Source organism: Carassius gibelio, chromosome B17 (genome assembly GCF_023724105.1).
Source record: "Carassius gibelio isolate Cgi1373 ecotype wild population from Czech Republic chromosome B17, carGib1.2-hapl.c, whole genome shotgun sequence".
NCBI classification, from domain to species: domain Eukaryota; kingdom Metazoa; phylum Chordata; class Actinopteri; order Cypriniformes; family Cyprinidae; genus Carassius; species Carassius gibelio.
In genome coordinates, this window is record NC_068412.1 from 14,707,084 (window position 1) to 14,721,757 (window position 14,674).

Consider the following 14,674-nt stretch of genomic DNA (forward strand, 5'->3'; position numbering starts at 1 on the left):
AATTAAAATGTAAATATTGATATTTCATTGTTGGAAATGGCTTTTCGGCGCTGTGGTTAATGTCACTCCATCTGTGGAGCCATGGACGCTTTATTACAGTCCGGGGAACTGCCGCCCTTCTGCGCGGCCGCCACCAGGGCACATGTGCCTGTTGCTGCCTCGTTTCCATACGCAATTAAGTGGAAAAGTACAGTCTGAACAGTAATCCATGCTATCTTAACCAGCTGTCTGGGTATATTTAGAATTAATCTCCACCACCAATCGGCCTTAATGTATGCAATTAAGAGTCTGCCGATTGCTAATTAAGTGCATTAGAATCAAGAAGCCGTGCTAACGTGACGATGCAGCCTCTCCTCTGCGTTGGGTGAAGCAAATCCTGCAAAACAACAGCAAACAATTCAGATATGTCCAAATTGTATGCAGGAAGTGTGACAACTTAAATAAAAATCTATTTTTGTTTAGTTGTGTGGTATTGCACTTTTTTAAAATGAAATTTAATTAACATGAGTTCAACAGTGAAACAGAAGATTTAGCAAGAAAAAAATATAAGAAGGAGTTGTTTTGGTAATTGATTGGAACGTAAAAAGTGACATTACATAACAAAAAGGGCTTAAAAATAAGAGTGATTGACTTCAGTTGAAAAGGAAAGCCAGGCTAGTTGAAACATTTTACAGCGACTTACAGATGAAGACAGTGGAAGCAAGTATTTTAGTGAAAGATTTTTTTAAATATAGTTTTGGGAGTAATATGTAGCAATATATCATGTACAATAAAACCGTTGATTTGTATTAAGACATTTTTTTTATGAAAAAAGTGTCATTTTGTGCCTTCCTTTACGAACATTAACCATGGTTATATTTCGTTAGGATTTGTTGGTTTTAATAGTCTAACGACACAGTTGATAACCTTTGCTTCACTTTTCTTCACCATTATCCTTCAGCTGATAGCTTTCAGTTTCTAAAATTCCTCACAGAACGGAAACAAAATAATAAATGGCAAAAAAAAAGAAAAAAAAATACCATTCATTTTTTTCCCACAAAGAAAAGCCTGAGGGAAGATCACTCAATTCTGTTTAACTCTATTGAATGGTAGAGCAGAAGCCAGCAGCTGTTTAACACCGTAGCGGTGCATATGTGATCACGGTAAACGCTGTACGGCAGCGTGCCTCACACTGACAGGTGAATATTTGCTTAGCCGCTAAATGGATGTGGACAGCTATGGCGGTGTTAATGTGTTTTCCCTCCTAAAAAGTGTGATTTCTCTCTCTTTCTCTCTCTGAATGGTGTTGTTTTGTGGAGATGAAAGGCGGCCGGTGATAAAAGCAAAGAGGAGCGCTGCGGCAGTTTGTGTGTATGCGGCTCCTGTCATCACTTCCCCTGTGTCCCCCCTCTCTGAGGGGGGAAGGGAGACTAAAGACCCGACTGTTTACACACACACAAAACACTCTTGTTTGCCTTTTCATGTTGTTTTTGATTTGTGCAAGACTTCTGTAGGCTAATATTTGTTTGGGTGGAGGAGTTTTGCAGAAGGCCGGTTTAGCTGGTAAGGGGGAAGCGTCTCAGCGCCTCACTGGGGCAGTAAATGGACAGACAGAGACTGGCATGATGGTTGTTCCTGTCTCACCATGGCCTTTGGCATCATTAGCCTCACCACAGGCTTACCTGTAAGCTTACAGTAATCACCAATCAGCTGAACTTATTCCAAAAACATATTTTTATGGCTAATTTAGATATTAATGCTACAAAGGGTCTGTTTTAGTGAATCAAATATACTAAATATGTTTGCTTTATGTATTTATGCATGTATGTAATATTTATTTTTCTCTGTTTAATGGTACAACATATCGTTGTACAGAGATGAAACAACTAGGGATGAAAACTATACATTATTACTAAATTAAATATGGTATATACATTTACATCAAAACATTGTTCAAAACAGGCCAAAATATAATAAAAGGCAAATCATAAAAAATAAATTAAGCAGTTTCACAGTTAATATATCAGGAATGAAATAAGTCTTTATCAACAAAATTAATATGATTCAAAAACACTGATAGAAATGCCGGTCACTACTATGTTTTAGTCTGAGACACAATTTGATTCCATTTCCGACCAGACCGACATGTTAATATTCTAAGTTTAAAATAGAAGTTAATCAATATTCATCTTAGTTTAATGAACTGAACAGTATAAAAGAAATATCGCTCTCACAACCGTGCTGTTTTTCTTGATTCTGTGAGATGTTAATACGTTGAAATCTGTTGTAGTTTGTTGTTGTTTTATTATCAAATGTAGTTCCATTGAGGCGATATGACAACTTGGACTTCTAATATTACTAAGTCTCACCTTCGCTCTCCACAGCACTATTTTTGCAAGTAGATTAGTCACTGTGTCATCATCGTCTTGACAAAGTGTGAAAGCGAATAGAGTGTATACTCACACAGGAGCTCAGGAGGGAGCAAGGATGCATCAAATAAACATCCAGCATGGTCGGCACGCAGAATAGCGCTGATTCTCATTGCTCAAGCGTGTTCATTTACCCTGCAACCATGAGAAAATAAGCAGGGGTGTTGCTTAGAGTGAGACAGGAGCTGAGCGCTCCTGTGTTTATATGACGGCTATGCAGCGATGCTGAGGTGAAGTCTGCCTTGAGGAAGACGAGGAGGAGGAACGACCGCATATGTGTGTGTGTGTTTGTCTCGGTGGGCTCTCTCAGTATGTAAACGTGCAGTCAGAATAGATTTGGCAGACGGACGGCCGGTGGTTGCTGTGAGGCCTGGTGGTGAGCAGTCCTGCCCGGCAGGGGTTAACTTCGCATGGCTGCACCGCAGCCTCTTTCTGTCAGCCTGTGCTATGCGCTGCTCCAATGCTTATTTCTTCTGAAAAGCCACTGCAGGTTTCACAAGGCCTCAGCCATCAGATACCTTCTTCTGGTGTAACCTTCACAGATCCACATACTTAGCCTTTCCTCCCCCGTCTAGCACAAAGTACATCAGTTTACTGAGAGAAAAGAGAGCGATAAAGAGAAGAAGAGAGATTGTGCCAGTGGCAAAACCCCTTCAGTGCTGCTGGAGAGAGAGAGGGAGTCTGAGCTCTGAAGCTGGTCTCCGGGCTAAGAGAGTTAAATTGAGAGGACGTTACTGGAGATTGAACGCTGGATCAGATAATGCTCGTGTGTCATCGGGATGGGGCAGTCTGCTTTGTGTCTGTCAAATAAAAGAGTCTCTTATCCAGAGTTACATGGCTTGTAAATAAATAAATGCATTTGATTGAGAAATAAACAAACAAGTAAATAAAATAAGATTATGCATTTACATAAAAAGCTGTTTAAAAAGTTACTCTGAAATATATAGTTTTGTATACATGCTCGAGGATTATCTATTATAAATATTGAAAAAATCCCATTCAAAGTTGTATTTAAAATATTATATATAATAACACATAAATATATAATTATTGATTTTTGTTATTTACATTTGCATTTAATATATTATTATATTGTTAAATATTTGTGTGTGTGTGTATACATATAAACAACTGCAGTCTAATTTAGAAATACAAATAATTAGTAAAATTTATGAATAGTGTGTGTGTGTGTGTGTGTTTAATATATATACACACACAAACATATATACATTAGTTTGTTGTGCCTTGTTTAGTGTGATTTCTGTACTTAGTCAATAAGCTTCCTCTTGTTACAGGAATTCCTTTGGGAAAAGGGTTGTAGACATTTGCCACAGCTGAAATGACAGTGACACACTTTAATTCAGCTCTTTGGATTCTTTCTCATGCAGCAAAGCATCCAAAGGTGAACTGTAATCACGGTCTCCACCAAGCTCTTTTGTGAAATGAAATAACAGATGAAAAGAAGGGGAAAAATGCATCTTTAAAGTTTGCCCTCGCGTAAATGTCAATACAGAACCTTTTCCGTCATCAGCAGTAAATTCACATTGACGGCTCTTTTCTTCTCTCTATCGATCCGGCCATGAGAACGTAGATTTGTATCTGTTAATTAATGCGTCCTGAAACAGCATTTGTATTAATCAGGGAGATAAGAAAAATTGGATGCCTGCACTGGCATGACAACCGTAAAAGCACGAGCCCCTGATAAAATCATTGATGGACCTCAATAAAGAGGGAAAAAAAGTTCTTCCTTCCACTCAATAAACTAATCATCCGGCTTTTAATTATTCTGCGGAGAGATGTGTGGAGATTGGGGAATGTGTAAATCTAATTATTTACTAACAGCAGTGGCTGAGAGGGAGGGCTGGGAGTGGCACAGGGGGAGCTCTAGGCGATGGGCTCCGTCCATCTGCCGCTCCGCTCCACAACCCCCTCCCCATCCGCCCCCTGCCTTTATTTTGTCTCTCTGTTTGTCCCTCGTGCTCTCATTCTCTTTGTCCCTCTGTCGCTCTCTCTGTGTCTCTCGATCTGTCTTGATACATGTCTTCAGTCATCCATTATTCAGTGTGATTTGTTTCTTTTCATGATAAACTCTACTGATGATGATAATCTTTTAAATGTTTCTGTGCCACTAGTGTTACCAACCGGAAGTGCAACAATTATTATATTGGCGTCTCCATTGGTTGGACAAACAGACTCCAAACTTACACCATTGGTTGAGTCTGTGTTGATGAGTCAGAGCAAAAGCGTCACAGCATTTATTGTTTTTCGTAAAGTGAATCTACCAATGGCTAACTTGTGCTTACATTACTGTGTATTTATACATGAAAAAGATTTGTAGATATTCAATCAGACACTCAGTACCACATTATTTATAGATGAAAGTATGCATATGATTTCTTATTTTTATTTATAATGAGTTTTACCATCTAAAATCTGATTCACATATATATTTTAAATTATATCAGTGGATTTTTTCCAAATTCTCAGCAATATTAAAGGATTACACATACCTCTCAGGAGGCCAGTCGGAGTGTGATCTTATTTTTAGTCCATGCCACCTTTCATTGAGGCCACTGTCTTTATAAGAATGCAGCGGACTTACATTGGACCCCCTTAAGAAATTCTTGGCTTAATCCCTTTTGATGATTTTATTAAGTAGTAGAAGATGGCCCTGCCAACTGGCATTGAGCACTTTAGCACCAGCAGGACAGGAGAGGGACCAACTGCTCACCAGCTCTTAGTCTGCCTCTAATGAGATCAGAGATGTTAACAGTTTGGGATAATAAATTAGCGGTTGGTATAAACAATAGCCCGAAACCTATACCTAATGAGCTCCTTGCCATTAGTGATTAACTCACAGAGAGAGATTTCTAAAAAGAAAAGAAAAAATGAGTGAAATTGCTTGCTTCCTCTGAAGGCATCTCTCCACAACAGATGTTGGTGAGCATCTTTTTCCTCATGTTCCCCCGCCACCCAGATTAGCCCCCTTGCTGTCGCAAAGAGAGACGCTTCATCTGTTCTTGGAAGAGCAGAGCGAGTGAGATGAGATGAAAAGGTCCAACACCAACAGGTGCTGTTGTGCCTGTCCCTCACCTTCAGAGCTGATGGACGGCTCCCAAGCACACAGTTTATTTAGATTTTGTATTATTGTTTTCTCTTTGCAGGGTATGCTATGTTAGATCAGCTTTTGGCTGCTTGCAATTTTTGCCTTTATTTGAACTGCCTTTTGTTTTATTTGATAATTTGTTTATTTAGGAGTAATTTTATTAATTTAATTTGTAGTCATCTGTCCCAGTCCAAAGCCAGTACGTAGAAATGATTGCTTTAAACCTCAATTTAAGATTCCTCAACATTGTGTGCATTAATCAAGGGGGGAAAATCATTGTATTTATTCATCTTTTATACGAATATAGTCTTTTAGTATTAGGAAACATAGTACCAAGTGTATCCTGGTACCTCAATATTAAGTATATTTCCCACACCCCAAACTGAGCGTGAGGGTTGACTTTCTTTTGTTACAGACAGACAAAAGTCACATGTTAGTCGGTTTCGAAAGGCATTCATGAACATGAACTTTACAATTTCCTTAACTTTCAGCAAAAAAAGACAGGAAAATGAGGGGAATGTGTGTGTGTGTGTGCAGAGTGGGGGGAGGAGGAAGGAGAAGGAGTTTGAGGCAAGCAATTAGTCTTTCAGTTGGTGTGATGGGAAGAATTGATCCATGCTGCATGTTGGGGAAGATAAGGAGTACCCTCCCTCAGGATGCCCCCTGGCCTGCAGCGCAGCAGGAGATGAGAGCCAAGGCTCGTGCTAGGTGCCTCAGCTCGCTCCCACTGGAGTTTTCCTCTGCATTACACCTCCAGAATGTCAATTCTTCCCACTAACACAACCAGAAACTTCTGACAATCAACTGAGCTTTTATATCATATACCACCGCTGAATGTTGATTTGAGGCTGAGCATTGGTTGTTGAGTTTAATAGAGCTCTTTCTCTGACTCTTTCTCAGGGTTTTCCACACTCTCGCTGGCGGACCAGATGAGTCTTCTGCAGAGCGCGTGGATGGAGATCCTGATCCTGCGTGTAGTCTACCGCTCGCTGTCTTTTGAGGACAAGTTGGTCTACGCTGAAGACTACATCATGGATGAGGACCAATCCAAGCTGGCTGGCCTGCTAGACCTGAATAATGCTATTCTTCAGCTGGTGAAGAAGTACAAGAGCATGAAGCTGGAGAAGGAGGAGTTCGTCACTCTGAAAGCTATAGCCCTGGCTAACTCAGGTAAAATGAACAGACGCTATAGATTCCAGTCGGAACAGACGTCACATTTGATTTGATGTATTCAAATTATGAAACTTATGGGTTGTTAAGGCAACAAAACATTAAAAACACATTTTTAACAAATTTAAAATGAAAAAAAAAAAATCACAGATTAAGGCAAATCACAAACAAATATATATATTTTTTTATCCAGATTAAATAATGTCTTCAAAAATAAATTCTAAATAGAATTTATAAACATAATGATTTTCTGTGATGAGCATGCTTTTAAATTGTAAATTAAAAATAATGGATTATAAAATCTAAATTTATCAGGAGTACCGATATCAAAATGAAGAAAACTTCCTTATGGATTTACTAAATACTATATTTTAGACTTTCATTGTCCCTTTAGGGAAATGCTTCTTCAAAGCAAGTGCACTTGAATTGCCTGTCATCAGCTAAATTAAAGCAGTGTTTGTTTATTCATCACCCCTCCTAATATAATGGGCTGTTGATAATGTATGAGCACGGAAAGAGTTAAACTCCTGCTTTTGATGTCATCTCCTCCTATGGGAATCTTAACAACAGATGTAATGGTAGAGTTATTCAGTTACAGTTGGAGTGATATCTCAATATCACGCATGTTTTATCTTCCTCTATTCACGCGCACACACAACAAAACACTAAACAATGTTCCCACCCCTCCCCACCCCTTTTGAAATCCTTCAAAAGCACGCCTGCGGCCCCTGTCCGAATTAGCATAAGTCTCTGCTCAGATGCCTCTTAAGTAAGGAGCCCATCACTATGCACCTACATGTCAATAACAGGCTCTGATGTTGTCCGCCATCGACAGTCGCACCATGGCCCTCTGGCTCCCTTTGTGTTGACCCCATCTTTGAACTTTATCTTGGTTGCTGGCCAGTAGTTTTCCTTTTAATTACAAGAAGGAAACTGTCAATAAAATCTGTTAAATGGGACGCAATGAGCAGCTTGAATGGGAGGGCGGCTATTTGTTCAAATTCTCCAGCGCTCAAGGTATTGACAGTTTGTTTTCTGGGGCCATATGTGACGATCAATCTCCGGCTGGGCCTGGCCATGCTGAAAAATGAAAAAGCAGATTGCTCTTGCTCGCTTGCGGATGACGGCTCGCTAGTTTGGCCCCGGCCCGCAGCCACCGGGGGCCGTTCTGCCCAAAGTGCACCCCTGAGAGAGCGAATGAGTGCGTGACTCTTTTGAGAAATTCTTTTTTAATTGATTCGACGATTAGTGGTTCATCTCAGTTTGTTGACATCCACATCAGCATGCCAAAAGTAGGTAAAAGTGATCAATGAGTGGTGGATTTATTCATACCCATGTCGTTTTCGGTTAACATTTATGCAATTTTTACTGAAGTATATGCAATGAGACTTCCTGTACTCTGATCGATGAGAAACACACTGACTTACATGTGAATTTTTGAAGTAGGCATTTTCTTGTCAAACATATTTCAATAAAAAAATAAAAATAAAAATAAAATTACAGTGTAGCCTGATGCATAAGCTTATCTTTAGTCCTGGCTTTTTCTCACCTTCTCGGGTGTCATTCTCCGTATTTATCAAGACTTTGGCTTCTCTCCGCACTTTTCTCTCAGGAGAGACATGCATCATGTCCGATTTCAAAGGTGAGCCATTTTGTCACTTCTTTTTTTGGAGGAGAGCAGAGTGTTTCAGACAGCTGGTGAAAAAATGATACACTCCACCATTTTCTAAAGCCCCGAGCTGCTGGGTATTTCTGCTCAGAGCCGATATATTTCACAGTCCTTCTATAGACACAGTATTGCTTAAGCAATCGTTGTCAGAGTGACATTTTTATCCTATTTATTTGAAAGCTGTACTTTGCAGTTGACCTCATCATGGTGCACATTTCTTTTTAAAGGACATAAAAACGAAAGAGAAAAGTCAGTCAAGTGACCTCTCGTATCCTCTCCACAGTTTGAATCCAGCCATTTACTGACACAATTCCAGGGTTGTTCTAGAAAATCATAACAGATTTAAGTCTAGCGAAGAGTCTTTTTGATTTTAAATGTTGCGACACACTTTTAAGCCACAAATAGCGCGCAAAAAGTGTGTGTTTTCCTGAACGCCTCCAGCAGCGATGCTGAGATTGATAGAGCAGCTTGTGTGGAAAGGTGCATGTAAGCACTTTCCTGCCAGGGATTTCTGTCGGATCACAGGTCACTTTTCAGATGGCCAAAGCCCATGTGACTGATGGACGAGACCTCGCTGTCTGAATTCTAGATGGGCTCCAGACACCGAAGGGTTAGGCTATCGAAGCGTCGCCTAAAGCGGCCTGACGTTTGCCCCGCTGGCCAACCCAAAGGACAGACGGTGCTCTCTACTAATAGAGGAACCTCACAAGGACTTGCTTTTATCAATACTTGACCATACAATTATTATTTATTCACAATGCATTGATCGTGACATCTTTGCCAAAAGCTAGCGTGCATTTGGACATTTTATCCGGAGGGAGCGGGATCGGATTGACACGCCACAGTAGAAAACCGAGTCGATACTGTTGGTGGAGACAGTCTATAAAGAGCAAGTCAGACAAAGCACATTCTTTACCACTGTGATGTGATAAAACCATCAGAGCACTTGCAAGAGGCTTGGATTAGCTAGAAAAGTGCAACTATATTAGCCACTGGAGCAGTAAACAGCAAAGATAGTAGCTGCCTGAAACTAATTGCGCTCTCAGAGGCATGTCTGTCGCGGTGAACGGGCGTGAATGCTGTACTAACAAGCGCAAATGCAAATGCGGCCTGTTTGACATTTCTGGCAGACAATGCCAGTCAGGCTGAGGTATTGTTTCCTGACTCGAGCCTCTGTTTCTCTCGCTTAGACGAGTGCCATATCAGCTCTCCTCCAAACACTGTTTCTGTCGCCCGTGCCATTCATCAGTCCCATAGAGAGGCTTGTAAACACGTGGCGAGGACAGCCTCAGCGTTTAACACTCAAGTGTGCTTTTAATCACTGGAGAATGAGCTTAGGGCTGGCAAAAAAAGGATGAGTCACATTCTTTTAATCCCTTTCCTTTTGCCAGGGCTTCATCCTCAGGTTTCCGTCAGGCTCAAATGGATTAAAAAAAAAAGTCATGTACAGAACTAGCATCCGGGAGTGTCATGCCATTTTAAACTGAAGGGGGCTCCCTCTGATTTAAATGTAATTCTGTCTTGTTGCAGTCCTATACTATTTTATTTGTATATTAAAAAGCACAACTGTTTTCAGCACTGACAATAAGAAATGTTTCTTGAGCACCAAATCAGCCAATTGGAATGATTTTTGAAGGATTGTGTGACACCGAAGACTGTAATAATGCTGAAAATTTCAAAAAGTTTACTGTATTTTTAATTAATAAAATGCATCAGTTCTTTCAAAAAAAATCGAATTTTACCACTAGAGTAACATGTCTTTTATCTTTATATATTGCCAACATTTTAGTAGTTGCAAAATGTCATGTCAATACGTATGTTGCATTGTACCGAATTTGTGTTTATTTCTTAAGCCACTCATCGTTGTTCTGTACTTTTTTCCAGATTCCATGCATATAGAGGACGTGGAAGCCGTGCAGAAGCTCCAGGACGTGTTGCACGAGGCCCTGCAGGACTACGAGGCGGGTCAGCACGCGGAGGACCCGCGCCGGGCCGGCAAGCTGCTCATGACCCTACCGCTGCTCCGGCAAACGTCCACCAAGGCAGTGCAGCACTTCTACAGCATCAAACAGGACGGCAAAGTGCCCATGCACAAACTGTTTCTGGAGCTGCTGGAGGCCAAGGTGTAACTCCATCCCCGGCCCCCCGTTATACCGACAGAGAGCTGGAGGGGGTACGTCAATGACTGCGCCCTCTTCAACGGGCAGACACTGACTAACTCTCTGCCGCTGTTTGTGAAACCTTTGTCAATAAACTTTAACAAATAATAACTAAAACATAACCGTACTGGTACTTCTAATTACTGACAATGATACATAAATATAAGAATGATTTAAAATGTGATTATTGAGAAAAATACGACTGCTTTCATTATTCAGCAGTGGGACTTGAAACCAGCCGTCGACTTGTTCTTCTCGAAAATCTGATGCTGAGTTTTTTTGTGCTATTGAGACATTCGATTGATTTTCAAAAGAGAAATTCTGGAGCCGAAAAAGACCAGCCCTGCCAAAGGAAGGAGGTCCACCCGGTGGACACCAGCAAGCGAAACTTTCCCCGAACTGTCTCATGTCGCTGAAGGAATCTAGGGATCGACCCTCTTTACCATAAGAGCGTGACGTAGTGACTATGTGCAGTATTACATTAGAGGTCCTCGGAGCAGTTTAACAACGCGATAGCCAAACGGAGATTTTCACATCTTTGAAGAAGCTGCTCCTCACCATTACGTAGCCATGCGGATTGATCATGCGTGTGTCACTCCCTTGTCATTTTCTTTCAAGTCTTCCAAACACGTTTAGCCTCTTTTACCGATTTCATTTCGATCTTTTCAGGGAATAGCCGAAGCTTTAGTCTCTCATTCAATACCGAACAAAGAGGGATCGCAGAAGTCAAGGAACAGACTCATTTATTTATTGACTTTTATTTGATTATGTTTTATTCGAGTGTATTTTTACTGTACTGAAGGATGTATATATATATATGGGATGGTCATCAAACACGATGTTTCTTCATATAATGTTAATAATTGAACGTTATGTTTTTCTACCGTCCACCGTGTTGCGCAATGAAGACGAAAACCTGCTATCTTCTCTAAGCAATAGATGTTTAAAAAGTGGAGGTGTAAATGTATGCAAATTTGTTTTTGTTTTTTCTTAGTGCCACACTTACTTGGGAAAATGAATTTCCAGAAGCTTTCGCTTTTCTGTCTGTGCTCGTCATAAGATAATAGATTACATACATGATATGGCCAGAAGGACCATAACCATTATCTCAAGCCAATTATATATGCATATATATATATTAACTTCAGCCTCGAAATTCTATTGACATTCTTTCATACTAAAGCAGTATTTGAACTTTGTTAGGCAAAATAGCACTTAGGGAAGACGGAGAAGCATCGCAGGTTTAGTTTCACGACGGTCCTGATTTTTACGCGGAATAGCGGCAGAGATATCGTACACATGACGTCATTTTTAGCAGAGAGGCTCAAGTATCAAAGCAAGCGATCCACAGCCTTCATCAGAAATATGTCAGTATTAGTATGGGGTATTTTCTGAATATTCTTAAGCATTGTATATTGTAAATGAACAGATTATAAATCTAACCTAAGACATTTTATTGGAACAGATCAAAGAAGAAGAAGAAGAAGAAAAAAAGAAAAACGAACAAAAAAAATGTAGTTCAGCTTCTTGGTGTTTCATGTCTGCTGTGTTTTTTTCTGAAACATCTCTGTTTTTTTTCCCCCTTTCCTCTGTTACACGCAAAAGATGTAGTGTACAACCCGTGGTGATCGCAGGTCTCGCTGTTTCTTCTGGTTTTTCTTCTTTAGATTTGTTTTATTTTTTTTTAGAGACGGCTAAAATTAGAGACAATACTGGATGTATGAATCCTCAGGAGCAAGATGATGGGTTCTCAAATAACCTTTTGAAAAAAGACTCTTCCTAGTTACCACTAGATCAGCCGATCAACGATCAATATAATCTATGCTGATATATAAGTGAATATTTAAAAGGAGGTGCATTATATGTACAAGAGACCATCTGTGTAACTCCTATCTTGTAGACTAACACTGTATATCATAGGTTACGATGACAAATGCTTTGAAATAGTACTTTTTTTTCTTTCTTTCCCCTGTTTTTCTGATTTTCCTTCTCTTTTAACAAAATGCTGTACATAAGGCCTTCATGCTGAACTCCATTGGTATATATCTTGACTCTTTAAGGTTGCAAAGGGAAGAAACATTTTTGTTTGTTTTGGTGTAAGATCGGTTTTCAAAACTATCACTTTGACTTTGTGTGCTTAATAAAAATGACGGAAAAAAGATGAAAGAACAGATCATTTTTTAAGGCAAACTGGGAACGAGGGTTTTTAGTTGCTTTTTCTCAGCCTTGTTCTATAAATACACTGTATCTATCATTAGCTATTCAAAATTCTTAATAGATTGTGCTTTGGAAAGGTTAGTGTAACGTGACTCTAGATCTTATCGCTCATGGCAACTCATCATATGGTAAAAACATGGGTTTGGGGGAGGGGGGGTTTGGGGGTCTTGCTGTTAAGAAGATGTTGGCACTTTCAATTTTCACGTGATGAACTCCTGGCAGAAGAGGTGCTGCTTTCTCTCTGTGCTTTTGTTTCCTTTTTTGTGTTGTCTTTACTCTGAGGTGATCACGATGGAAACGAAGCGATATGAAACTAGACAAGCTTTCCAATTCTGTTCAGTTTTGTAAGATTTCACGAAAAAACGAGAGCGAGTGGTTCCGATCTAAACTCAGTCTTTCAGATATGCATTTTATTTAAAAGTTGCTTTTAGTGCACAAAATAAAAAAGTAAAATAATAATGTAAAAAAACTATTATAAAAAAAAAAAACTTTTTTGACATGTACTGTGTAATTTTGGACAAAACGGTACAAAACGATACCCAGATCTCTCGAACCATTTAAAGATAATTTTACTGTGTCTTTTAACACTCATCTATTCAGCATTGAAATCAAAGTGTATAATTTATCCGTACCCACAACAGCTTTTTTTTTTTTTTGAAATTTTCTTATTTAAAGCAATATGACGGTACGACGTACAGTTGTTGTACAATGTGATTCGATTAGTGTTCAAATGCTGTATCTATTGGACTATTTTGCAAATTCTAGGATAATAGGATTAAGGATGATCAGATATACAAAACAACTGCTATTTTTAAATGTTTAAGAGGTTCTAGGTGTTGGTTGTATTTATTCATGCATCGATGCGTCTGCCAAACGCATCTAGGCTTCCTGGCAGTCTCGTGCAGAAACCGATGTGGGAAAGGACGAGATCCAGAAGGAGGAAGGGGAAAGAATAAAAGAGCATTTGAGAAGCTTCTATGATCAGTATGATAATGATATATTTCAACCCAGGAGTTGCTGAAACAACCTGTAGTGAGAATCATGTCTGTAGTTTTTAGATGTGCTCCACATCAGTAAAACTATTAACTGTATATTTTTGTGATGTGCATCATTACAGTGTGCTCCAAACAATATGTCCATTTGTGTAAATGTATTTATTTTACCTTGTATATATTGTTCAATGCAAAAAGAGAGACCTATGATTCTGTAACTACGATCAGTTCAGATGTGTAACTCCAATTATGCCTTTCAGGATAATAGTAGAGCAATATTAAACATGCTTCCAGTTTTGACTCGGGCTGTTTTACTGTGTGAGAACATGTTTTCAGTCTTAACTCATTGTGGATTTATTTATTAATTCCTTCATTAATCTGTTTAATTATAATTTTTAGTGCTCTGTAGACTGCTTGCTGTGGGTTAAACATTATGAGAATCGAGAGTAAAGTAATATTAAAATGTATACTTTTATTTAGTAAGGATGTATTAAATTGATCAAAAGTACAGTATAGACATTTATAATTTCAATTAAATGCGGTTCATCCAATAATCATGAAACTTTTTTTTTTTTTACAGTTTTCATATAAATATTAAGCTGATTAAGCAATTTTCAACATTAATAAGAATTGTTTTCAAAACATCTCTGAAGGATTATGTCACACTGAAGACTCAAGTAATGACTGCGGAAAGTATACCTTTGCCATCACAGCAATAAAATACATTTAAAAATGTATCACAAAAGAAATAACTTAACTTATAAGTAATATTTCATCACCTTGGAATTTTAAGCTTCTATCTGCATTCCGAGTAGCTTTGAGCTATTAAGCTTCAAAGTTGTTGCATTCCATTCGACTGTCTAGACAGAACCTTTTTGTTTTTTATTAAAAAAGTCCCAAAATGTACACAACATTAAAACATCTATCACATAAAGTTGTCACAGGATAAGAAT

General features: G+C 39.0%; 1 protein-coding gene across 7 annotated transcripts in view; it reads left to right on the top strand.

Annotated features, from left to right (window-relative positions):
• The window catches only part of esrrga (estrogen-related receptor gamma a), a 164,710-nt gene extending 151,846 nt beyond the window's left edge, over positions 1-12,864 (top strand). For all 7 annotated transcript variants that reach the window (XM_052579741.1, XM_052579743.1, XM_052579738.1 and 4 more), the window contains 2 exons: positions 6,415-6,684; positions 10,238-12,864. In XM_052579741.1, coding sequence (XP_052435701.1) covers positions 6,415-6,684; positions 10,238-10,482 — 515 coding nt within the window. In that variant the 3' untranslated portion in view covers positions 10,483-12,864. The remainder of the gene's footprint in view (positions 1-6,414; positions 6,685-10,237) is intronic.
• The last annotated feature ends 1,810 nt before the right edge of the window (positions 12,865-14,674 follow it).